Genomic DNA, 24,243 nt, shown 5'->3' on the forward strand with positions numbered 1-24,243 from the left:
TCTGATCATTTTTTCTGCAAAATGAGAGCAAACCCTTCGCTAAATTACAACAAAATCAAAAACCCAAAGACAAAGCCCGCCTTGGTTTTCCACCAAAACAGAATGAACATTTTGTGCCGCGTAGCTGTTTGGTGGGTTTTGTCTCTGCTGTCGTCTCTCTCCGCTGGCAAAGTGCAACACAATTAACACCCCGAAATGCATACAAAAAAAAATAGAGAATTTAACAGTAAAATTTGTTTGTTTAGCGATTCCGTTTGGCATAGAGAGAACTTACTGTTGTACGAAACATTTTCCATGTACAGTGCACCGCCATTCGATAGAGCTCTGTTAATGAAAATGAGCAACAAAAAGCCAAAGCGGTCACCCTCACAGATACATGGATACCGAGACTTAGAACCAAAACCGCATGCAAAATAGATAAAAAAAATCAAACAAGTTTTTTTGTTTGTGGAGAACTTCTAAGGCATATACGAAAAAGCGCCAAATACTACACTAAAATAAGTAGAAACGTCAATAAGCGGCAGAAAAGGGGAATAAATGAGCATACAAAACGAAACTAATTTCACGGAAAGAAATGGGAAATGGGACGAATGATTAAAAGAGGTAGAGCGAGTGAGAGAGAAAATGATCTAAATGAAGGAAGGCAAGCAAAGAAAGGGAGAGGTAAAAGCAAAAAGCAAGTCGAAAGAGTCGAAGCATGTGGAGTAATAAAACATGCAAGAAAAAAGAATAAGAATATCTATAGGAAAATGGGAAATGTAGATGCAAATGATATGGGATTACGACGCAGCTAGAAGAAGGTACAAAAACCTACAGAAAGTGATGAGAAGGAGGAACAAAAATAGGGCTCTGGGGGGTAAGAACGATTCCAGCCATCAATCTATCCAGAAAGCAAGCAAAGAAAATGAGCAAAAATTAATTTCTGTAATGCAATCATCACAGTTTAATTATGCATAATTGGGGTGAACAACTACTGAGCGAACCATAAAAAACGTTCATCGGCCAAAGTTTCATAGGAGGAAGCATAAATTAGAAGACCTTTGCAGCTATTCTGGGAGAAAGGAACCAAAGAGAGAGGGGAAGAGTCAGCCATGGGAAATGGTTTTCTTCATCCTGTCTGTAATAATGATACCACCAGACATTCCTGGACTTGATTCACAATCTTAACAGTTTTATCATCAATATCATTCTCTGAATTTGTTGGAAACTTCCAGGGTATCTAAGCCTCGACCCCTGAGGCTTCCTTTCGTGTCTCAAGCTTGAATATAACTTTTTGTTATTTTCTTTTGGCTGATTTTTATTTATGATTGCAATTTGTTTTGTAAATTTAGTTTAGCCAAATTTGGCGCCGCCAAAGCATCGACACCCACATGGTCGAAAGCTCGTTTCGGGGCTTGCCAGATACCGAGAGCCTGACATTTTGGTAGCTGCCTATGGCTGGCTGTGCTTTAGCCTTGGCTGCTGGCTAATTGATTGTTAGATGTGTTTTTGCATAACGCTGGCATAGTCAAAGTATGTAGTCAAAGGCATAGGCAAATGATGCCTAATTAATAAAAAGCTTTCAGACAGAACAGAACACGGGGAAAGCCGCCACAAAGCCAAAGCCCCAGAACCCACTTAGGCACATAATAATTTAGTTTAAAAAAATATCACAAACACACTCAAAAAAGAAAGGAAAGAAAATAATTATAGAAACCTGGAAGCGCACTTAACCAAATCGAATTTTCTATAAAACAATTGTAGATGCCACATGGAGGCAGCCCCTTACCCCCGAACCCTGAACCCACTGCCGTCACAGAATGAAAAATGGAAAAAAACAGCGAGAAATTATAATAATAATGCAGTTGCGGCATATGCGTGGCATAGACATGGGGCATAGGCCTCTGTTCTAATACAATTACAGGTGAGTGGTGCACAGAAAAAAAACGCAAAAACAGAAACTAGAAACAAGATAATGAAAAAGAAAAACCAAGAAAAGAGAACCTGCCACATGGCGTAGAAGAAAAGCTACGCATAAACAGATTGCTTTGATTGGTGGGCTAATGAAATTCACAGAGGCCATTAGGGCTCGACAATTAGCCGGGCTCTTCAGGGCTCTCTTGTCAGTTATTTTTTTGCATTAGAAGAACATACATTTGTACATACTTATATGATGTGGAAGAGAGGCACAGAATTTCAGAGGCAAAAGTATTTTGAGCCAAAGCAGAAACACAAATTGCAATCAACATGAATTGCTGTTGAGTTTTCAAGGTTTTCCAGTTCATGGCTTTCATGTCTCTGCCTGTATCTGTATCTGTGCGCCTCAACAATGGATCGAAGCTGATCTCTGCCTTCGTTGGCGCTACAGATACAGATACAAGCGAGTGGTTGCTGCCACTCCCGCTGTTCAAGATCTGTTTATACCCCATGCTCGCGAGTAGAAAAGGTATATTGTATACCTGTAAGTGTATGTAACTTATGGACACTATGGACTTCCAGCTATTTAAACACTTGCTCAGAAGTCAGGCATTGGATTTGAAACTTTCGAGACGTCGAAGCTTCATTTCATGATTACATCTACGAATCCCTTTGTTATCTTTACTTTATTAATCAATTTAGCGAAATTTGAGTAATTTTCTTTTGAATTATGGAAATTTCTGTAAGCGCTTTCGCACAAAAATGCATTGCCAGGAAATAAATAAAAAACCAAATGGCCATGAAAATGAGACTGCGACTGCGACTGAGACTGAGACCACTGCCATTTCCAATTGAGTATTGAGTGACCGACCTGCCAGACATTGGCAAACAATCAGAAATGGAAGAAATGGAAGGAAAATGGCAACAGTTTGTTCATATTTACTTTTGCATACTGTAGACTACAGTCTACAGAATGCTGCTGTGGCCGCTGTTTTCTCCCAGTTCGAAGGTTACACAATGACTGCCCCCCGTTTGGGACACTGTCTGAGCAAATTGTTTGCGTCTGGCCATCAGGCCACCAGGCGACATCCATAGTCCGATGAGAATTGTATCGAATCACGGCACTCGAATCCATGTGTTGCCATTCCGGACACCTTCATAAGACAATGTCATTGAAAAAGAGACTCTAGTATTGAAAAAGGTATGATTTTCAAGGTTATTTTGGCTGAGGTTGTCTTAAAGTTATCGTAAAGAAGAAAGATTTCCATTCTCAAAACGACGGTTAGCGGATATTTATTTTATATTCCCCAAGCATTTCGCTTTCCGATCGTCTGATTTATGGATCGGCAATCATTAAAATCACATTTCTTATATGAGTGAGTACGGCATAAATTAGCTCATATATTTATACATTCCAATCATCCAAAACCAAATCTGTTCAAGGTCCTCCTCTTCTGAACAAAGTCTAAAATCTAAAAGTCAGAACTGGTTTTTGCATACAGAAACCAAATTCCTGATGACAAACGTTCTTGAAAAATAAAAAGAGAATTCTTCCATCATTTTGTGCAGTTGTTGTTTGGACTTTTCTTTTTGTGGTATTTCCACATGAGTTTTCAATTTATGCATTCAGTTGCTGTTGTTGTTTCTGCTGTTGTTCTTTTTGTTGTTGTCGCTTCACGTTTGAATTTCGAATTTGCAAAAATTCATTTGCGTTTGCTTAGCACATTTTCCATGCGCGAATGCACTTTCAGGTGGTTTTGGTTTTTCGAGGCGTTTTTGGAGGCTTGGAAGCGGCGGTCTCGGTCTCGGACTTCGACGGGCATGGAAATGTGTCAAATTTGTTGTGTTTGGAGGTTTCTATTCTATTTACTTAGCTGCGTGACAAATTCCTACAGCATTACTCAGACGAAGCCGCGTTGACTTCCAGTGGAATTTCATTCGCCGCATCGTCATCCAGTGGAATTTTCCGTAAACAAAAAGATGTCATTGCAGGACAGCAATTAGGGTTAAATTGAGATGACGCCCCATTCCTCGTCTTATCTGTGGCTAAGCTCGACAAAAATGTGACACTGTTTGATAGGGATCGAGAGGGGACAAAGGTTGCGTGGTGGGCGGGTGGCTGCCACAAATGTTTGTCCATGTGCACCCCAGGAAACCCAATACCTGGAAAGCCTGGACAGGGGGGCCACGCGCAGTTTTTCCTCCAATGCCGCTTCCATCTATTTTTCGCACAATATTTTCTGTACTTTTTTGTTGATGGCATTCATTGTTTGTTATGGCTGGCTTTTGTTGCAGCAAAACGCTGCAATGTTGAACTATGAATGCAATTTCGTAAATTATTTTCCTTTTAAGTAATTATTAAGGTGTGGTCCGATGAGGAGTCGCCATCGCTGCAGTCGTCGTCTGGCTATCAAAATACACACACACACACACAAAAGTAGTGGCTTTGGCATTGTCTTTGAACCTTTCCTTCGGTTTGCTTTTACTCTTCTGGAAAGTATCATAATGTGGAGTCCCGGGAAAGGATATGTTCTGCCTTGTCCGAATGTTCTTCAGAGAGAATTGTACATATCGGTCATGTTCTCAAAGAAACTTTAGGAGAAACAAAATAGTATCCGAATTTGTAAGGGTATTTTAAACGGTGGCACTATTTTTTCGATGTCTTCGCCTTTTCCACTATTTTTGCATTTGTTGTTAGTATTTTTTGCATTTGTTTGCTATTTTTTGTCAAGTTATTCATCCATTATACGCCATTTAACTAATAACACGGTTTGGAGGCAGTCAGCCGCTACTGGCACCCTGACTCGTGGCTCGTCACTCACTCTGGCGGCAGTCAGTCCGTCACTCAGCTAGTCAGTCATCTAGTCAATCATCTATCGGAGCCACTGGAGTCCATCGTCGTTCATTTGTGCACATCCTTTCCATCAATGTCATAATAAATAACACCCGCAGCACCTTTCAGGGGATAAGATATTAAATGCCACGAACAGACCCTAAATTATTGGCAATTGTTGGAAAATATTGGCTCAAAAGGTAGCCGCTGGCCGCTTGCCACTTGGCTACTTGGCTACCTGTTGCAACCTGATAATGGCGCGACATTAAAACTAAAACTAATTTCAATAATTAGTTCACTGTTTGATGGTAATCGAAGCAAGAAAGGACGGGCATTTGGCTTTTCTCGGCTCTGTGTGGCACACGACAAAAATTGTGGCAAAATCAGGGAAAAGCTGAACCATTTTCCCAACAACAATCAACAAATCGCCACTTTGGCCCCGACAACAACATGAATGGCAAATTGGCAACACCAACACCAGGCAATGGCTACAAATTTGCTGTAATACAACAACAATTACATTAAAACGCGACCATAAGCGTGCAGACCAGCTCCAAAGACGAAGCCAAAGTCTGGCTTAGACCACAGAATAAAGTTTGAGGCCGAAACGCAGAATGCGGCTGCGGCTGCGACTGCTGCTGAGGCGCTACTAAAGCCATTCCACACCTTGTAAAATCAACAGAAAAAGCCGGCCCAGAAGACGGAGAAGACTCGAAAGAAACAGTGCAAAAAGAGAGAGAGAAAGAGAGAGATAGAGACACACAAATATTGAGATAGAGACGGTTAGAGACAGGGCAAAAGCACACCATAGATGATGCAGCATGGAAGGGCAAGAGACAGGCAAAGGTACAGATGCATACGGATAGAGAGGGAGATAGAGAAAGAGCGAGAGAGGTTGCAGCGTGCAATTTGCAGCCTAGAAAAATAATTGCATGTGGAAGTTGCAGGGGGGAAGGCAAAGTCGCGTCGAGTCGCGTCTCATTCATGACGACGACGACGCTGCAAGTGCAAGTGCAGCTGTAACATTAACATGCAACCAGACGACGCCGCCACTGCCACTGCTGGTGGTGCTGCTGCTGCTGAGATGCAGATGCATTCAACGTCATTGTTGTTGCAGTTACTGCTGCTGCTGCTGCAACTGCAGCAGGCAAGCAGGCAGCAGGTGAATTGCACGATTTTCAATGCAAAAGTCAAGAGCGCCAACGGAAAAAAGTCGTTAGCCAAGTTTTATGCATAGGCCCAGGCCATGTAACTATTTAGCCAGCTTTTGTTGCTGCTGCTGCTGGCTAGAACTGTGGCACCCGGCGGGGGCATGTGGCAAAGAACTCCTTGTACACTGAGCGAAATGTGAATCTCTAGGAAGTGGAAACTGGAGCAATGTGGAAGATCAGAGGAAAACCAAACTAAATGATCTTTATGTTTCGGTCATTGGAGATATTCACCTCACCTTAATGCAGTCTCAATGAAGCTGAGATCTGTAAAACGCTTTTCCCTCAGTGCATGCCCTAGCCATTGAGGTAAGGTAGGGGAAGGTCCGACCAGGCAGTCACTCGGAGAGCCTGCTGCCAGCGGAGGTGAGTGGTAGCAGCTTCCTTTTGACAGCCCCAGAACCAGAATCAGCTCCAAATCGACACACGTTCCGTGCCGCCGCTCTCTGCCGCATACTCGTATGCAGATGGATGGAGCCTGCAGGCTGCAGGCTGCAGCCATGGCCCTGGCAGCCTAGACCCAATCCCGAGACCCCAGGCCAGAGACAGCTGTTTCCGTTTGTTAAATGTTTGCTGTGTCCGTCCGTCCCGAATGATTGGCAAGAGATTGCCAACGAAGACATTGATGTTTGTAAATTTGTTTTGGCATTAAATGTGTCTTGTGTCTTCTTGTTCCCCCGTGCAACATGTCAACTAATTACGATCTACGGCCTACAGGCATACGGTGCGTTTTAGAACCATAAAATGTGATAAGATATAAGGGTCTTAGCAGATATAATTCATGTGAAATAAGTTCAGGGGTAAAGAGCATTTTCTCTGGCAGATCTTGAATTTTCCTTCTGGATAAAGTTCCCTAAAGTAAAGAACAATAAAACACATATCATCCTCCAGCTATGAAACGCACTGTAAGCAACAAATTATGTTGTTGCATCCACGTGTGTGGTCAGCGCCAGGCGTTCTTCTAGTCACTCTTCTGCCTCTCAGTCGCCGCTTTTGGACTCTTTTCTTTTTGGCCAGCAGTCAGCAGATTTTTCGTTTATTTTTATGGGGTTTTCCGCTCGTTTTCGTTGTTTCTTTTTCGTTAATAAGCGAATTTAATGTTCACACATTTGTCACGACGCTTTTGCTGTTGCTACTGCTGTTGCCGTTGCTGTTGTATCTTCAGTTACTGTTTACAACACCTTTTATTGTGCCTGTGTAGCATTGTCTGTGTGCATGTGTGTGGGTGTTATCTTTTGGGACAAAACGGTAAACATTTTTCGAGTGTCCCATTATCTAATGCGTCGGCTCGAAAACAGCTGCAAACGAAATTTGATCATCGTTCAATGGAGTCTTCGCTATATTATAATAAGTTCAGGTAGCGCAGCGGCAGAAGCTTCCTCACCCAAAAATATGCACAAATAAATCGCAAAGAAAGGAAATTAATGATTAATCATAAAGAACCTGAGTCAGACTGATGAAAATTGATACAAAGAACAACATGAAATACTCGTAATTTCAAAATCGAATTGATTTCTGTTTTTGTGTTGCAGTTTTCTTTCCCCCCCCAAGAAATCGTATAATATATGGTTTTTACGACTCTCTGTAGAGTCTCCAACACAATGGCCGCTGCTACAAAATGTTATCAGCAATCAACTATGTTGTGTAAAGAAAAACTATATATAAAATGTACATACATATGTATATATATGGAAATGGCGATAATTTGAAGTACATTAATGATGTAGAATGGACCACACCACACCACACAAGTCTACGAATGTACATGTAGAACTCTTAATAGAATTATTTATATATTAAGAACAGAATTTCTACACTTGGCTCGTAATTTTCGTTTCGTGGCGACAAAAGAAATTTTTTTGTCAGCAACGAAATAAAATCAATTTCGTATGCCTCTCTCTCGCTCTCTTGATAAGAAACGCGCAAAATGTTTCCGCTTTTTTTTGTTTGTGCGATTGCATGACATGCCATAAGAATATATATATTGTACACATATATTTTTTGTTCAATCATTTCTTGTTGAAATTTTTGAGTTGGATTTTGCGAGATTTCGCCACGTATCAGGCCAGGCGGCGGGGCGAGCCAAAGTTTTTTTTCGCAATTTGGGTCAGAATAAGCGAACGTCAGTCAGGGACTGGCTGATAAGAAGTGTGTTGCCTCAACAGAGATTGCCACGATAATGGACTTTGTTCCGAATCTAATCGAGAACTATCTCACCTCGGAGAAACGTAGATAAATGTTAAGAAACGTACCGGTTTCATAGCTTCCGCTTTATGATTGGCATTGGAATCGGCCCCAAAGAATCGCCAGAATCTGAATGAATGTTGAATGAATGGTTACTCATATATTCGCAAGTATGTAACTCTCGTGCAAACGTTTATCTACGCAAGCAAAATTATCTGAGAAAGTAGCATCTAAAAAAGTATCTGTAAAAGTAGCTCTAAAAGTGTCTTTAGTAGTATCTGTAAAATATATCTGTAGCTGCATGCCTGCCCATACTCGAAAGTTGCTTGAACTTCTGTCCTTAAGTATTGCTCAATGTAATTGTCATTGCGGCGATCGCATTGTGACGCTTCTGATAGCGACACCTCCACCCATAAGCACCCCCTGGCCTGCCCAGTGCCCTGCCACTCCTCCTTCCATCCCATTCCCCTTTGTACACCCATTGTGTGTCTTTTGTTTACACATTTCGCTTTCGTACAAATTTATAAATATGTATGTATATCTCTCTGACTGAAGGACAATGTCAATGAGGCATGAGCATGAATATTTAACTGTTCTTGAACGCTTTGGCGGCTTATACGGCGACCGATAAGCGAGCATGAAGAGAGAGGAAAGGTCTTTGTGAAGGTCTGTGACGACGATAGTTGATTTAAGAGCTTAATCAGGATTTCCAATTAAAACAGTAGAAACCTTTTGTTTTTACTAGAACTCTCTCAGATCACAGGCGATCTAGAAGGTTTACGATCTTCCTGCTATTCTTACAATTAATTCTAAAATAGAGCTTTACTTATTTGGTAGCCAGTTCCTTGGGAGAGGAGGAATACGTACATATTTCATAGGTGCTGATGTGCATAGCATCACATAAATTTGTCTTGAATTACAGTTTGCCCAAAAGCCAAATTGATGCCGTGGACGATGCTGCCACAGATTCTGCTGCTGCTGTTGTTGCCTCCGCAGTGAAGCAATTTACAGCCGCCACACGGCGTTGCCACTTGGTGTGGGGTTGCAGTTGCAAGCACCGGCTCCCCCTTGCTGATATTTTTTTCCAGTAGCTCTTCTTTTTGATGCACATATATTTTTTTTGGGGTATATAATTTTTATATACAATATAAATTCTTTCCGTTTTTTGTGTGGATGCGGCGGCCAACAAAAGGCAAAAGTGCAGCAAAATTGGTTGTTGCTGTTGTTGTTGTTAATCTTTATGTTGATGATTTTGTATGTCGTTTTTTTGTAGCAGATTTATATACAGATATATTTGTATGTATGTGGAGCACAAAGTAAATAATATGCAGCGAGTTAAAATTTCACGGGATTTTTTCTTTAGTTATTTTGTATTATTTTATGTTCAATTTACAGACAGCGCCAATTGTTGGTGTTGCTGGTTGTTGTTGTTGTTTGTTGCACTTTGTGTAGTAGATTTTTTGACAGTTGTTGCCAGGCTGCTGAAGTTGCTGCTGCTGTTATTGCTCTGTGGCTGGTTGTTGTTGCGATATTAATTATTTCAATTATTATTTTTCCTGCATTCAATTTTGCGCCTCTTTGATATGTTTTATTATTTAGAACTTTTCGTTTTTTTCGTTTCGTTCTCTTTTATTACTTTTTGCTTGAACCTTTATTTTGCTCCTTTAGATTTAAAAATAATTCAAAAGTAATGGCGCTACTTTTCTAATTATTTTTAAGTTCTTCTTCTTTAATTATAATATTTTGTTTTGTTTTTTGTTTGATGGGATTGCACTTTTTGTTTTGTTTTGTTTATTGTATTTACTTCAACATAAATTTACTAACAAAAATGTTGTTGTTGCTGTTGTTGTTTTTTATCTAAATTGTGAAAATGAAGGGGAAAAACGTTGTTGAAAAAAGATCACATACATGACAGATACACCAATGAATGGAATGGTGAAATCTTTCAGATAAATTTCGTATCTGACTGAATATTTGATCTATTTTAAGAATTCCAAGAATTCGTGCATGATTTATCGCCGATTAATTGCTTTTTTTTATACAGTTTCCTTCGATAAGATTTAAGTTTTTGGATTTTCACTGGAATTTACACGAACGCCATTTTGCAGAGTGCAGAAAAAATGAACTGTGTAGATGGTCAAAATGAAAAGGGCCAACCGAAAGCAGCACCCACCCCCTTTATAATCACACACTTTCAGGGAGGATGACGGGGTCTGCGTGCCCCACCCACCTTCAGCAAGAGTTGAGCTTAAACAAAAACTTTATGCCAGCGAAAAATTCAAATAAAAAATGTATATAAAAAATATATAAAATCGCATGGCCAAAAAAAACCATTGTAAATAGTAATTTAAGTTTTGGGAAGGGGCTGGATGGGGCATGAGGATGCTTGCAAAAATAAAAACCAACAAAAATCCAACCCGAAACGGAAGGTGCGAGCCAAGGAAAGAAGAAAAATCAAATGGCTGCAGCCATGTCTCCAGCCCCATGCTATGCTGCAGTTTGGTCATCTGCGAGGAGTACTCCGGTTTTGGTTGGGGGCATTCCAATTGATGCTGCGCTGCAGCAGCGCTGCTACGGAATTTTTTTCGGCTATTTAATTTGCCATTTTTTTTGTTTTTTTGGATGGTTTTTTTTACCGTGTTTTTTTTTCGTTTTATGTTCTCTCTTAGTTTTTGTTCATTATGCTGTGTGCCCGAAGCCCCGACGGCAAAACTGGAGACCGAGAGACCTGGCCATTGTCATGGTGGAAGTATGTCCCAGGGAGGGGATTGGTGGCTGGATACTGGATGGAGGGTGGAAGAGCGCCTGACGAAAATTGAAACTGACAAAAATTTGTTACATTTGCCTGCTGCACAGGAAAAGTTGGCAGCTCCAAACCCCACCTCCAAAAAAATACACGCTTTATTACTGCTACTTCTTCTCCATCTCCATCTTCATCTACTTCTACTCTTTCTTTTTTGTTTCCCGTTCTCCCTCCATTTTTTTCAACTGCTGCTTTGTTTGTTTTGTTTTATTGTTGCTTCTGCTGCTGCTGCTGCTTCAGAAGTTTCAGATTTTGGCTACAGTTCATTTTGTCTGCTGCTGGCTTTGTGGCACTCGTTGTCCCGAGGAGTTTCTTTTGTTTAAATATTTTTTCAGAACTATTTCGATATTTTTCAAAAATTGTGCAATGTTTTTTGATGATTAAATGAATTTTTGAATGATATTGAGTGCAACTATTGAAATTAATCGTAATTTTTAAACTCGAAAAGCAGTTGTCAATATTTTGTTTTTGTTGTTATAATAGGTTTTCCAAGTTTATGATGCGCGTTTTTTTTGTTGTGGGATTTGCAGCAGTTTATATATCAGAGAGTTTTGGGTTGCTATTTTGTTGTTTAAAAGATTTGTATTTAGTTAAACTGTTTTGAATTGTATATAAACTTGATTTCTCAACTGAAGATTCATAACATTTTGCTCTAAAACACTTTTACAGCTTTCAATTTGTTGTAGGTTTTGTCATTTTTTTATTTTCCGTTAAAAGGTTAACAAAAATTCTTTGGTGTTGTTTTTGTGTTCACTGTGTGTACGGGTACACTGACCACTAATAGTATATACAGGGACACACACACCCACCCACACACACACACACACGAAACATAGAGTCAGGCATCAGTCAAACAGTCAGTCAATCAGTCAGTATGGGAGGGAACACGCACTTGAGCCGGGAAATGCAACTATTCAACCAAAAGACCGAAATAAAAATGCATTCTATAAAAATTTTGCGAGTGCGCGAAAAAACTTTTCCGCATTTTGCATGACAGCAGCGACGTCGACTGCGCACGGACTGCGGCGTGGCGTCAGCGTCAGCGTCGCCACACTCTCACACACACGCACTCACAACACACACAGAGAAATAAGCGTAGATGAGACAAGCGGCGATTTCCATGATATTATTGTTGTTTTTTGTCCGAAAAAAAAGTCAAACAAATGAGCGGGATTGATGAGTGGGTGGAGGGGGAGGCTGATGATGATGGGGCACTGGGCACTGGGCAGTGCGTGAAGTCAGTGGATGGGTGGCTGTGTCGCCAGTGTGCGTATGTGCCTCAAGTGATGTGTGACCAGTGCAGATTCAGTCCAACAATCGATGACGACTAGTGACCAAGGCATGGATTGGCCCAAAAATGTACGAGGAGTGCGATCAAGTGGTTATCCCAAAATCTCTTTTCAAATCATCCTAAATGCACAGCTAATGTGGCGATAGTGGCCCAAATATGAGGTAGGTTCCCTTCAGATTTTCCCAAACTATGAGATTGGATGGCTTCTCGATTCTAGTTTTCACATGCTCATTCTTATTATTATGACCAACGATTCGATTGCCCAAAAATTAGCGACACTCGCGTGGCGTAGACACAATTCACAGCCTCTCGAGAAGATTTTCATTCTTGTGTTTTATTTTGTTCCCAAAAACAGACTTCCACACAGTCTGAAAGTTTTCATTACTCCACTTGATTTGTGGTTCTTTTCAGCTTGAAAAGAATTCTTTTCAAATTTTCAAAATATTTGTTGGTAAGATTTTTGTTATTTTGTTTTTAATCACTTTTAATGGTTTGCTTTTTCTTGTAATATCTGTTAACTTTTAGCTTTGTCAATGCCAAATAATTTTCGGGGTGTGCAAAACGATTTTCGTGTGGCCTGATGGCCTGCGTGTAAATGGGCAATGCGCTTAGTGCTTTACGATTGATATACGCGATCGGGCGGACGCTACACCTCGGAACGACTCGGGCCGCGTCCGAAAATGCGTTCCGTTGCATATCGGATGCGTTGTGTTTATGCGACTGCCGCAGCCGACTGCAAAATTATATCACAACAACACACGAAGACACACGGAGCCACGGCGCTGGCGTTGGCGCTGGCGTCGACGTTGCCGCCTCACATTCAAAAATTGCATACAAGCGCATTCGGACTCGACAAAGGCAAAAAAAAACGCAAGCAACAACTACAACAAAGCTAGAATACTGAGAGAGCATACAGAAAGAGAGATAGAGGCAGACGAAGAGAGGGAGAGAGAAAAACAATGAGTGAGAATGCGAACTGGAGGGGAAGCTCGGAGTGAGAACAAATTCTTACTGCAAGGAGAGCATTTTGAGTCAATTGAGTAAAGCGCATACGCGAAAACTTTAGGAGTAATGGGGTAAGACCAGGAACAGGCCTGAGCCCGTGCTAGATAGCGAGCGGGGTAAAATACAGTCTGAGACTCTGGTAGTTCTAGAGAGCGAGGGTATGAGATTTCGCTAGAGCTTGAGTCTGAGTAGGAGCCAGAGCTGGAGAGAGCGAGGAAATAAACAGCCTCAACCAGAACCAGAGAGCAAGCCTTAGGCTGAGAGAGAGCAACCTAGAGCGTGAGAGCGCGAGCCAGAGAGAGTGCAGAGCAAGTGCAGCAGCAGCAGCAATGTAATGAAATTGCAGCGAGCAGCTCGACTTCGATGTCAGCGCGCGTTGATAAAAAGCCAACAGTCGACTGCGCGCTCAGCTGCCAAAATAGCCGGCGTAGCTTCGGTTTCGGCTTCAGTGTGTCGGTGTCGGTGGCTCGGCTTTGTCAGTTCTAGACGACCCCCGGCCTGCCTGCTCTCTCTTTAAGCTGTTGACATTGTTGACAATTGTCCCAAGAAATGTGCCTTACAATTAACACACTCATACACACACACACACACACAAACATTAAAAAAGTCACTCAAATAATTTGCTCTACCAATCACGTACACATATTTATAAGTTCTTGCTAGAACAAAGCCGACAAAGTCACATGAAGACACAAACACATTGAAATAATCATCTCGCAAATTTATTCACCACATTTTTTTGTGCCACTCACGCACACTGTCAGAGAAATGCATTTCTGCCGCTGCGCGGTCGTCGTCGACGTCGCAGTCACAGCAATTAGCTACGTTTTTTTGTGTTTTTGCTGGGAGGGGGGTCGGGTTGGGTAGGGTTAGGGGTGACGAGTTTGAGAGAGGGGTGAATAGGGGAAGGGAGCTATTGACGTTGACGTCGCGACTTCTCTAGTGCCCTCTCTTCTGCTCAGGAAGAAAAATGGAAATAGTCAAGAAATAAACTTTATTTTATGTTTGTATGAAGCTTTAATAATTATCAAAACTGGAAATTATAAATTCTTTCTATAAAATTATTTTATTATATTATATATTATATTATTATATTTTAGGGTGGGGGAGTCCCCTAATTATGTATGTCACATAATGATTAAATGAAACTATAAGTATAATATTAAAACTGAAGAGGGGAACCCCAAAAATTCACTCATCGACATTAATCCACCAAATGAGCTTGAGAAATTGCATTTCCTGCTCATTAACAAGGAGGGCAAAACTCTTTTTGGCAAACTCCAGCGTGGTGGATTTAAATTCCCCACGCAAGGCAATGCTCACTTGTACACTCAAGAACATTGCAGGCTCTCCCATGCACTCACTCACTCACTCACTCAACCTTCCCCTCGCCTATCCACTCACTCTCTCGCTCAGCAACAACATGTAAATGAGTTTTAATGTTCGTCTTCTTTATTTTCTGGTTTTTTGCTAGTTTTTTTTGCGGGTTTGCATTTGCTTTTTTTATTTTTTGTATGAACTTTGATTGGTCTTTGTTTCCAACTATCTCCGTCTCCATCTCTCTCTCTCTGTGTCTTGCTGTTCCTTCTCTACGACTCCCTCAATATCTGTTTCTTTACCTGCCTATGCCTAAATGCGCAGTTAGATTGTCCAAAATGGTGGAACGTGTCATTTTCTGTCTTTACTCAGAGATGACTAATGGCAAATGAAAGATAAAGCCTGATTCCATTTTTTGGATCAGGAGGGAACTGGAGAACCTGAAAATCTTTACACACTTTTCATTTCATTCGGTAACGGTTACTACAGCAATTGTTGTGTAGTTGTAATGCAGCGCCAACGACCTGACTGACGCACGTTCAAGGTATTATCTCATAAAGTGCACACACACGCACACATGCACACCACATGTTCAGTGTATCGGGGAGAGAGAAGAGAAGAGAGCACCACATACGAGTATGTATGAGCGCACTATACAATAGCCCTTGCTAAAAAGAAAAACAACAATAACAACAGCGACAACGACAACGACACCGACAACAATGAGAGCGCGCAACAGTTGCAAAGTCATGTGGGGCGAATGCTGCAACCGAAATCGCAATGACTTCCAAACCCCTCATATCTTTTAACCCTCCCTCCCTACCAATGATGAGCCTCCTTCGAACATTGATTTATCATTATAAAAATTTAATAAAATTACACAAAAATATATACGATATGGCTGAATGTGTTTGAAAGTTGCAGAATACGATAAGAGTTCAGAGATATGCATACTGGTAGAAACTAACACCTACGTTTATACATGTGTATGTAATTAATCGTAAAAAGAGGAAAATGCCACGATACTATCATCATATCGCCTTTGCTAAACATCATCAACTAGATGTCCCTCACTACTTAAATCAAATTGATACGAGACTTAAATCTTTATTCCTTCACTGTTAAACACTCATTCCAAATATTCAAAATCATTATTTTCCCCCAGTGCATGTGTGTACATTTATTCAGTTGGGGAACACAGTTTTGATCGAAGTCTGCCTTATCGTTTGGCCTTTTGTTTACACTTCAGACAGAAACACATCAGAGCAGAGACAACTCATTTTTTGTTGCCACACAAATGTTATTGGGACACATGCGATTCTTTATACTTTTTGCATTGACTTACAACATCTTCAATTTAATCAATTTTGTTCGTTATTATATATGTATATAGTATCATAAAATTGCACACATATATTTTTTTTTTTTTGCAATAAGTGTTTCCAGTTTGGTTGATAATACTCTTTAATCAATTTGAGGCGATATTGTTGTTGTTTTCCTTTTTACGATTTATTTATGGGAGGGCAATCTCTAAATAGTACATGGTGGATGGATTGTATTGTAGTATGCATTATAGAAATGCATTGCGTATTTCTTAGATTTTGCCATTGCAATTTATTGCATTCGGCTATGCGGTTATCAGTAGGGTGAACTGCAATGCCGCAGATGATTCAACTCTTGGGGGAGCGTTCTTTTGTGTGGCAAGTAGCAGTATTAAACAGGCACGAAAGTTCTGATGTAATTATATAGATTGCATAAAACAAATTATCACAGAACTATTTGCATCTTTTTAGTAATCAATAATTCTGTCTAATGACATACTTCACCTCTAAGAATAGTCTTTGTCTCTTCAAGAAAAGCAGCTTAGAATATCGAACACTATTGTAGTTTTATTTAGTGATTCATTTAGCCTAGGACTTCTTATCATTAAAATTGGCGATGCCTTGAACACTTAATTAATCTGCTATACGTTTGATTATGTAAACCCATAGATACTTTTTACTTAGTGACTAATATGTACGTACATACATACATACATAGGTATGTATGTACATCAACCCCTTTAAAAATACTTATTTAAGTTGAATTTCTTTAGATTATTTTCCGTTGAGGTTTGTATTCTGGAATAACGTGTTGGTGAATGTTTCACAGAACTTTAAGTCATGCTCCCCAATTCCAAAGTACATAGACTGTTGAACCGTTTATCCGATCGTGGCATATCACGTATACGCAGCGTATTTCCATTTTTTGCGCTGCTGAATTCTTGGCGGTTTTTTCTCGCTTCCGCATAAAATGTCGCGCAACAAGTTGTAGCCGTTTCGCCATAGATGTTGGCGGCGGTACCCTCTCCATTCCTCTCGTGCCATACGGCTCCTACCCGTTTACCGTTGCAACGCCATTTTGGTGAAATCTCAAGGCGAGCTTGTCTAAAGTCTCGAGTGTGTCTCACTTCTCACTTCTCACTTACTTCTCGTGTCCCCTCCATTCTTTAAGCTTGTTTATGCTTGTAATTTCGTTACGTTTGATTAGTGGCCGGCAAATGGCATTTGACTTGCAGCATTTTGATTGCATTTTGCAAAAAAAAAGTCTAACTGGATTTTTCTACTATTCGTTTTTTGCCAACCTTGAGAGCGGTTAGAAATTGTGCACTTGGCTGGCTTGTCAATAGAATTTGTATATTTTTTCTGAAAATTTATTGCACACGATTTCCACATTAGAGTCTGGGAGAACATCGAGCTGATGCTGCTACAGTGAAGTTTAATTAAATGTACAAAACAAGAGAAATATATCGGGACTTATACTATGTACCATACTGTGTCGAGCGTGGACAAACCCTGGAGAGCAAAGCATCGATCCAAAACCTATGGCTGGCTATTAAAATTCATGCCGTTGAGCCAAAGTCTAATGCATTTTCAATGTATTTTTACAACGCAATGTGCTGAATATTTATCGATTAGATGTCGTCTCTTCAGTTCTCTCTTACCTCTCTGTCTCTGTCTATCTCTTTTCCCCTCTATATATATGTCTCTGTGGCAGACAAAGACGCAGAAGATAAAACGGAAGTACAGTTTGTAGTGTCCGCACAAAAACAATTGCCACCAAGGAGCTCCAGCAGCAAAGAGGCAGCAGAGAGTCAGCATAGAAGCAGCTTCAAGGAGTTGAAAGCGCCACAAGTGCCACAAGCAAAAAAAATCAGCAAAATCTAATTTTTTCTTGTTCTACTCTCCTGCTGCAGAGTGCTATGGATTTGAGGAGGTGTTGGGAATGGAATCGGATGAGTTTTATTGTGGTTCCAATAACATTCTTGTGCGCATACTCAAAAATACTGTGCCCAATTTTATTATTTTCCTGCTGATTTCATCACTACTTAAATTTGACTTTGGATTCAATTGAAAGGGTATATGAAGCTCGAATTGCACCAATTCATCCATCGAAAACAAAACGAAAAGAAAAATCCGTTTCGTCTGGAAGTTGTCATATTTTTTCGGCCATTTCTTCCATCGCTCCCCTTTTAAGGCTAGTGAAAAAACAAAGCAAAACCGAAGTAAAATCATTTTCATGTTGGTTGGGTGAGCGGCGTTTTCTTATGGGTGTGGCCGCAGGCAGGGCTGAGTACAAGATTTTGAGGACACTTCTTTCTGTAGGAAGGAAACCATTATATGGTATTTTTTTTTTGATGATGACTGTGATTGGATTTGCAACAGATTTCTTTGGCTAATTTCTAGATGTCGTCTCTAGGGGTTACCTGTTGCGGGGTTACCATATGGTAGGGATCACAGCATCTTAACCTAATCAAGTCCAATCTGTAAATCACTCAATGAGTCTATCTTTTTCTAGCTCTATGACTTCTGTGCATTTGTCTCTTTTTCCGACAAACAACAAGTGTCGTCAGTTGACAACTGTTGCTCCAGAGGTGTGGCTGGGGAAACAACATCCTCGTTCTCTCATACTTCCTGTACACTCCTCTCTGTCCCAGCCTTTTTCTCACACACATGTGCTCTGGTGGCAAAGGCGCTCGTCGAAAATCGCCGAAAGTGACGCGATGGCAACAGCCTCAAGCCCCCCAAAACTCAACCCAATACATTCTCCGTACCCACTCCTTTTCGCGCTGCCGGCGGCTGCGTGGCGGTGGTGTTGTTAGAACGTGTGAAGTGCTGCCTCAGTCTGTCCGTCTGTCCGTCCGTCTTCCTTTGCATACTTTTGTGCGTTCGCCGATGCTGTTTCTGCTGCTGCTGTGGCTGCCACTTGTTGTGCAGCTGTATATGTGTGTATTTTGTGTGTGGGGCAGGGACTTATGCAACAAGTGCGCTAGTTTGCTGCTGTTGTTGTGCAACGATGTTGCAAAGTCAAACATAAACGTCTGGCACGTCGCCATCAGTGTCGTGGCATGTTTTGGGTCTCGTTTGTGGGGGTGGCGTTGAGGTTTTTGTTCTCATTCTGTTGCTCCTTTTCGGCTGCTTTTGTTGCCGACACATGTTTTGGGGTAGAAAAAGTTGTTTCTCCAAGAACTGCACATCAGGATACACATGCCTCAGACTGTGGCACCTACTGCTCCTTGCTGCATCTCAAAAGTTGGGCTTCTCTTTTTCGGATCTTGTGGCTGGGGCAAGTGTTTTTTACCACACAATCTGTCAACGAGCCGGCTTTTGAAAGTTTTCATCGCCCGTTTTTCTCCTTTGGTTTCATATTTGTTTTGACTTTTCCTTTTTGGGTTCTTTAATAGTTTTGGCCAAGTCGTTGGGTAAATTGCTACCTAAATGGCTTTTACACTTTGTAAGTTTCCATGGAAAAGTTGTCACAGATTTAATAGATTTGCATATGCATAAGGTATGGTGATGGCACCAATTATGACTCCCCTTGAGAAGCTTACGGATGTGTTTCTTAAAACAGCGTTTCAGGGATGTTAGACTAATGAAATTATCTGAATTTATAAGTCAATTGTTAGCTCTCTAAGGGGGATGGGTACTTTTAATTATTCCTTTAAATTCTCTTATATTTTATTTGGAATTGCTTTATCCAATTTCAAGTTATTTTTTATATTTTGACTGTGAGCACAACTACAACGTTCTGCTGTTTTCAATGAGAGATTTTTGCGTTTTATTTAAACTTAAAATCTAAAGAAACAAATTAACAGATGAACATCTACTGCTTTACTTTCTACAAACTTTACTCCATAAACTTGAATATTTCAACACATTTCTGTGGCTTTTCTTAAAACTTGAAGCACTCACCTTTTCGTCTAGTTTTGGTTGTTTTTGCATTTTGAAAAGTGTGATGCAGCTGCTGCTGCTCTGCTGGTGCTCTCAATCAGTCAATTCAATTAGGAGTTTACACGGCCGCAAGCGACATATGCCACAGTTATCTATTTCTATCTAACTCGAACTATGTCTCTTTTCCCTCTCTCTGTCTCACTCTTTCTTTTTGAAGATGTTCACTGTCTCTGTCTTTTGTGTATGCAAATGGTTGTGTGATCACTTTAATTAAATGCCTACACATAAATTATCTTGTGGCACTCATTGACAATGTTTTTTAATTAAATTTTCAACACCACAGAGCGAGAGAGAAGCACACAAGAATACCCGTGGTTAAAGGGAGCACAACACACACACACACACACACACACATACAAGATGCTCAACAAGGAGACGCTCAAAAGCACACAACACTTTTGTCAAACACTTTTCCGCCCCCCGGCGGAAGCGGAAACGCGACGCGGTGCAACAGTTGGCGCCAATTGTTGCTTCAATCAACACTCGAATCTGAATGGTTGCCACAAAGAGAGCCGCTTTCAGTTTTTGGATTCGTTTCAGCACGGAATTAAGTTGTTGCACATTTTGCCGGCGATTCAACTTCGTACTTGAGGTGCCACGCGTTTAAGGTTTAAAGTTTCTTGTTAAATTTCTGCTCTTTTGAGTTGCATTTTTACTCTTTACTGCTTGTGATGACTTGTTGATGTGGTTTCTCTCTTCAAAGGTACCAGCCTCAAGCGAAAGCTTCTGTTTTGATTTCTTCTGCTGTGGTTTATGTGTGGTTTCCTCCTTCTGAGCCACCTTCCTTTTGAACCCCTCTTTTTCTAAAGAGCTAACTGCTAAACGTGACTCCTATTTAGTTTACATATTTTAATGATAGTTTTCTTATGTTGATTTCGCTCTGTTTAAGGTTCCTCCTGTTGAAGACTCCTTCTTTGGTTTTCGGGTTATTTCGTTGCCGAATTATCGTTGTCGTCCTGCTGGTGGCTGCTGCCAAACTCACTTGTTGCACAATGCCAAACGAATGCCGACGCCAATATCGTGCACCCTTGTGCCACACAGCGCAATAGTTGTGCAGTCGCTGTCGCAGTCGCAGCTGGCGTTGCAGCCTGCGCTGCGCTGCCCAACTACTACAACAAATTCGACAAAAATGTGTGATACACCCACCAAACTATTGCCAGGACCCAAAAGCTGCCAGCAGGCGGCAGGAGAAGGAGCCTGGAGCCGTAGCCAGCCAACCGAGTGCAGCCAAATGTTGCTGCAAGAACTCAAACTGGAGACTCCGAACCCAGTCCCAGGTCCCAGCCAAATGCTATTCAAACACACACACATTCACTCCTCACACAAACACAGCGCGAGGGAGTGAGAGAGAGAGTGAGAGAACGAAAGAACGAAAGAGCGAAAGGAGGGGGCTGCCTCCACCTTGCAACAACAACTACCGAAAGCACAGGACGCCAAAGAGGGCGGTGGGGGTGGACGTCAACGAAGCGACGAAACTTTTTTCGAGCACACGAAACTTTTTCAGCACGAAAATCAAATGCAGCAAAAAAGCAGAAGCAGAAGCAGCAGAAGCACCAGAGAGCAGCAGCCGAGAGCAGCGCAGTCCGCAGCGCAGAGCGCAGCCGAAACTCAAACTGAGACTCAGACTCAGAGACGGTTCTATGCTGCAACACAGCCCACCCACCAGGACACCAGGCCACCAACCACCCTCCCCACGCTCAACGCTCTACCCACCCCACCCGTTCCCCGACCTCGGCAGCGTTGACTGTTTTTCCCATTTTTATTTTTGCCATTTTGTTTTTGTGTGTTTTGCTGTTTTGCCTTCGCCTTCTCCACACACACACACACACACAAACTACTACCACAAGCTAACACACTCACACACACACATATATATAAACATACATACACACACATATAATGTGAAATTTTTTCCAGTAGTGCATTTTGCCCAATGTCCTTAGCGCCATATTGGCGCGCTTTGGCTGGTGGCTCCTCCTTACACTGCCACTACGACTGCCTCTCATACCCTAACCTGCACCAGCACCCCTCGCCATCACCCCCTCTTTCGCATTAACTTTGTGCTTTTTCGTGCTTCCGCTTCATTTTTCTTCTTGCGAGAATACAAAAAAAAGCAACAACTAGAAATGAGGAAAAAAATTGAGAAGAATAAAAACAGTTTGGCCCTGGCAGGTTGTGCGCGGAAGGTGTCCAAGGTGTGCAAAAGGGATGAGGCAAGACAACGTCCCGTCGATACCTTCTGACCGCCCCGCAAAATTCCCAATCAAACTCAAACCCCAAAGTCCACCTCGAGAGCTTCCTGACTTCCTGGCCAGAAGCCCCTGGACCCCGGCTGACCAGCAGCAGCATCTCCATGCAAAGAAAATTCAACAAAAAATTAAAGAAAAGAAAAAAAAACAAATGCAAAGGAAAGGATGAAAGGATGAAAGGAAACGGGCCAAAGGCAACCAACCAAAAAATCTATTTTCCAATTTCTGTGCACCCAGGAACCAGAAAACCCCGAACGTAAAGCGGAAAGGAACTGCACCAAACTCGCTCTGTCTCGCTTGTTCCCAACCCATTCCTCATGCCCTCTCGCTCTGTCACTATGTCGCTGTCTCTGTTTCTGTCTCACCCACTTGTGGCGCTTCCACCCACCCACATACAGACACACACATACATACATATAAAGAATTTGGCTGCCCCACACGAAGGACGATGACGGCGCCAAGCGATTCCTTCGGCGCTCTCAGCGTCATCGTTGGCCCAACAACAACAACAACAACAACAGGAGCCAACAGAAGGAGGAGAAGGATGAGAAAGAGAAGGTGGAGATGGAGCAGCTGCAGTGTGGAAGCGGAGAAAACTCGTAAAAATGTAACCTAAAAACCGCCAGAAAAAATTCTACGTTATATGGTCCCCCCTCGACCCACTGCCAGGAAGGAAAAGCGAGCGCAGGGAAAAAAACGTGGTAGTAGTAGTTCTCTCGGCTGGAAAGTAGGTGGAGTGCTTATTGCGTAGGATAGGATTGGGTTTGGCTGTGGGTTAGCATTTCGGGTGGCATTTGGGGGGGCTGCAACGTCGTCGGCATCGTCGTCGTTGTCGTCCTGTCCTCGTCCTCGTCCTCAGCTTGTTGCATCCCTCTGGCTGGCTTGTGGGCGCATAAAAATGTCTTCTTACAACCAAAGACGATGGGTAGAAGCAGACGCGTGGTGGTGGGGTGTTGATGGTTGTGAAGGCAAAAGTGGGAAGAGTAAGAGGAGGACGCGTTGGGAGAAGGCCAACGCCGACAGCGGCGCCTGCAACGCTTTTCTCCTTCTTTTTGTTCTGGTAATCGAAAGATGCGTTTGGCAAAGTGGGAGTTCGTTTGGAGGGGATAGTTTCGTGAATGCTGGTGGGGGTGAGGTTCTGGAATAGTTTGGAGAGTGGGTGGCCGGATAAAGTACAGGCGATACATAGAACAGTGCACAGTGCAAATAGAGAGAGAAAGAGCGAGAGAAGGAAAGAAAGAGTGTGGGAATGGCCCACAATATTACCCAACACCTGCTGCTTCTTAACACACACACACACACACTCCCATTCAGGCACTTTCCCTCTCCTTCTCTAGATAATGTCTCTCTCTCTCTCTCTTTTCTTCGGCAGAAAAAAATTGTTTGGCTTTGTAGGTGTGTGTGTGTGTGTGTGCGAGTGTGCTTAAGTAAATCCTGTTGCTTTTGGCTCATTCCATCTCTTTTCTCCTCCTATATATTCGAGACTTTTCCCACTCTTTTTCTCTATTTATTTAATTCTTTTTTTCCCTGTAAATAAAGGCAAGGGAAAAGTTTGGCTTTTTAATATGTTTACATCCTCCCAATCGGGCCGTGGAGGGGGTGCAAGTAATATAAGCTCTGTGATGGAGAGTGCAAACAAAATAAAATAAAAACTGAGACGGTGGCGCCGCGGCTGTCCGTGCAACAAGTTAAAGCTCAGTGGGGGAAAAGTTTTTGCACAAGAAAAAGATGAGCGGAGAAATACTTGTTGAAGCTTCAAATTGCAGTCTGTATTCTAAAGGATTCTAGAGAATTATATTAGGGAATATGAAGACACAATTTAACTGAATATCTTATGTATGCAGACCCATTCCCATTACCCATTGTTACCCGTTCTAGTGTTAAAGAATTATTTAGATCTTTCGGGTAAAAGAACTAACTGGCTGAAGATCCGTTTTAGATAGTTATAACTAATCCAGCTCAGACCCAGGAAATCTACAATCACTAACACCCGCAAAAGTTCTCCCATTCAAACTCATTTTGTTCGAATTTCTTCAACCACAAATGGTCTTCCTACACAGCCACCATCCACAGTCTCACCGACATCTTATATAATTTGGTTAGTGTAATCCCTATTCATTCCGATGGCACTCTGGCACTATACCAATTCCGTGTACGTATGTATGCCGTATACCCATCTGTGACCAC

General features: G+C 41.8%; 1 protein-coding gene across 2 annotated transcripts in view; it reads right to left on the reverse strand.

Moving 5' to 3' along the window:
• The window catches only part of LOC117899135 (mushroom body large-type Kenyon cell-specific protein 1), a 51,113-nt gene that overhangs the window by 24,101 nt on the left and 2,769 nt on the right, over positions 1-24,243 (reverse strand). The window contains exon 1 of one of the 2 annotated variants that reach the window (XM_034808935.1): positions 8,989-9,271. The exons of the other annotated variant lie outside the window; for it this stretch is intronic. Coding sequence (XP_034664826.1) covers positions 8,989-9,013 — 25 coding nt within the window. The 5' untranslated portion in view covers positions 9,014-9,271. Of the gene's footprint in view, positions 1-8,988; positions 9,272-24,243 lie in introns of those variants that run through there. 2 annotated transcript variants of the gene reach the window in all.

This window comes from Drosophila subobscura, chromosome O (assembly GCF_008121235.1).
Source record: "Drosophila subobscura isolate 14011-0131.10 chromosome O, UCBerk_Dsub_1.0, whole genome shotgun sequence".
In the NCBI taxonomy this organism is placed as follows: domain Eukaryota; kingdom Metazoa; phylum Arthropoda; class Insecta; order Diptera; family Drosophilidae; genus Drosophila; species Drosophila subobscura.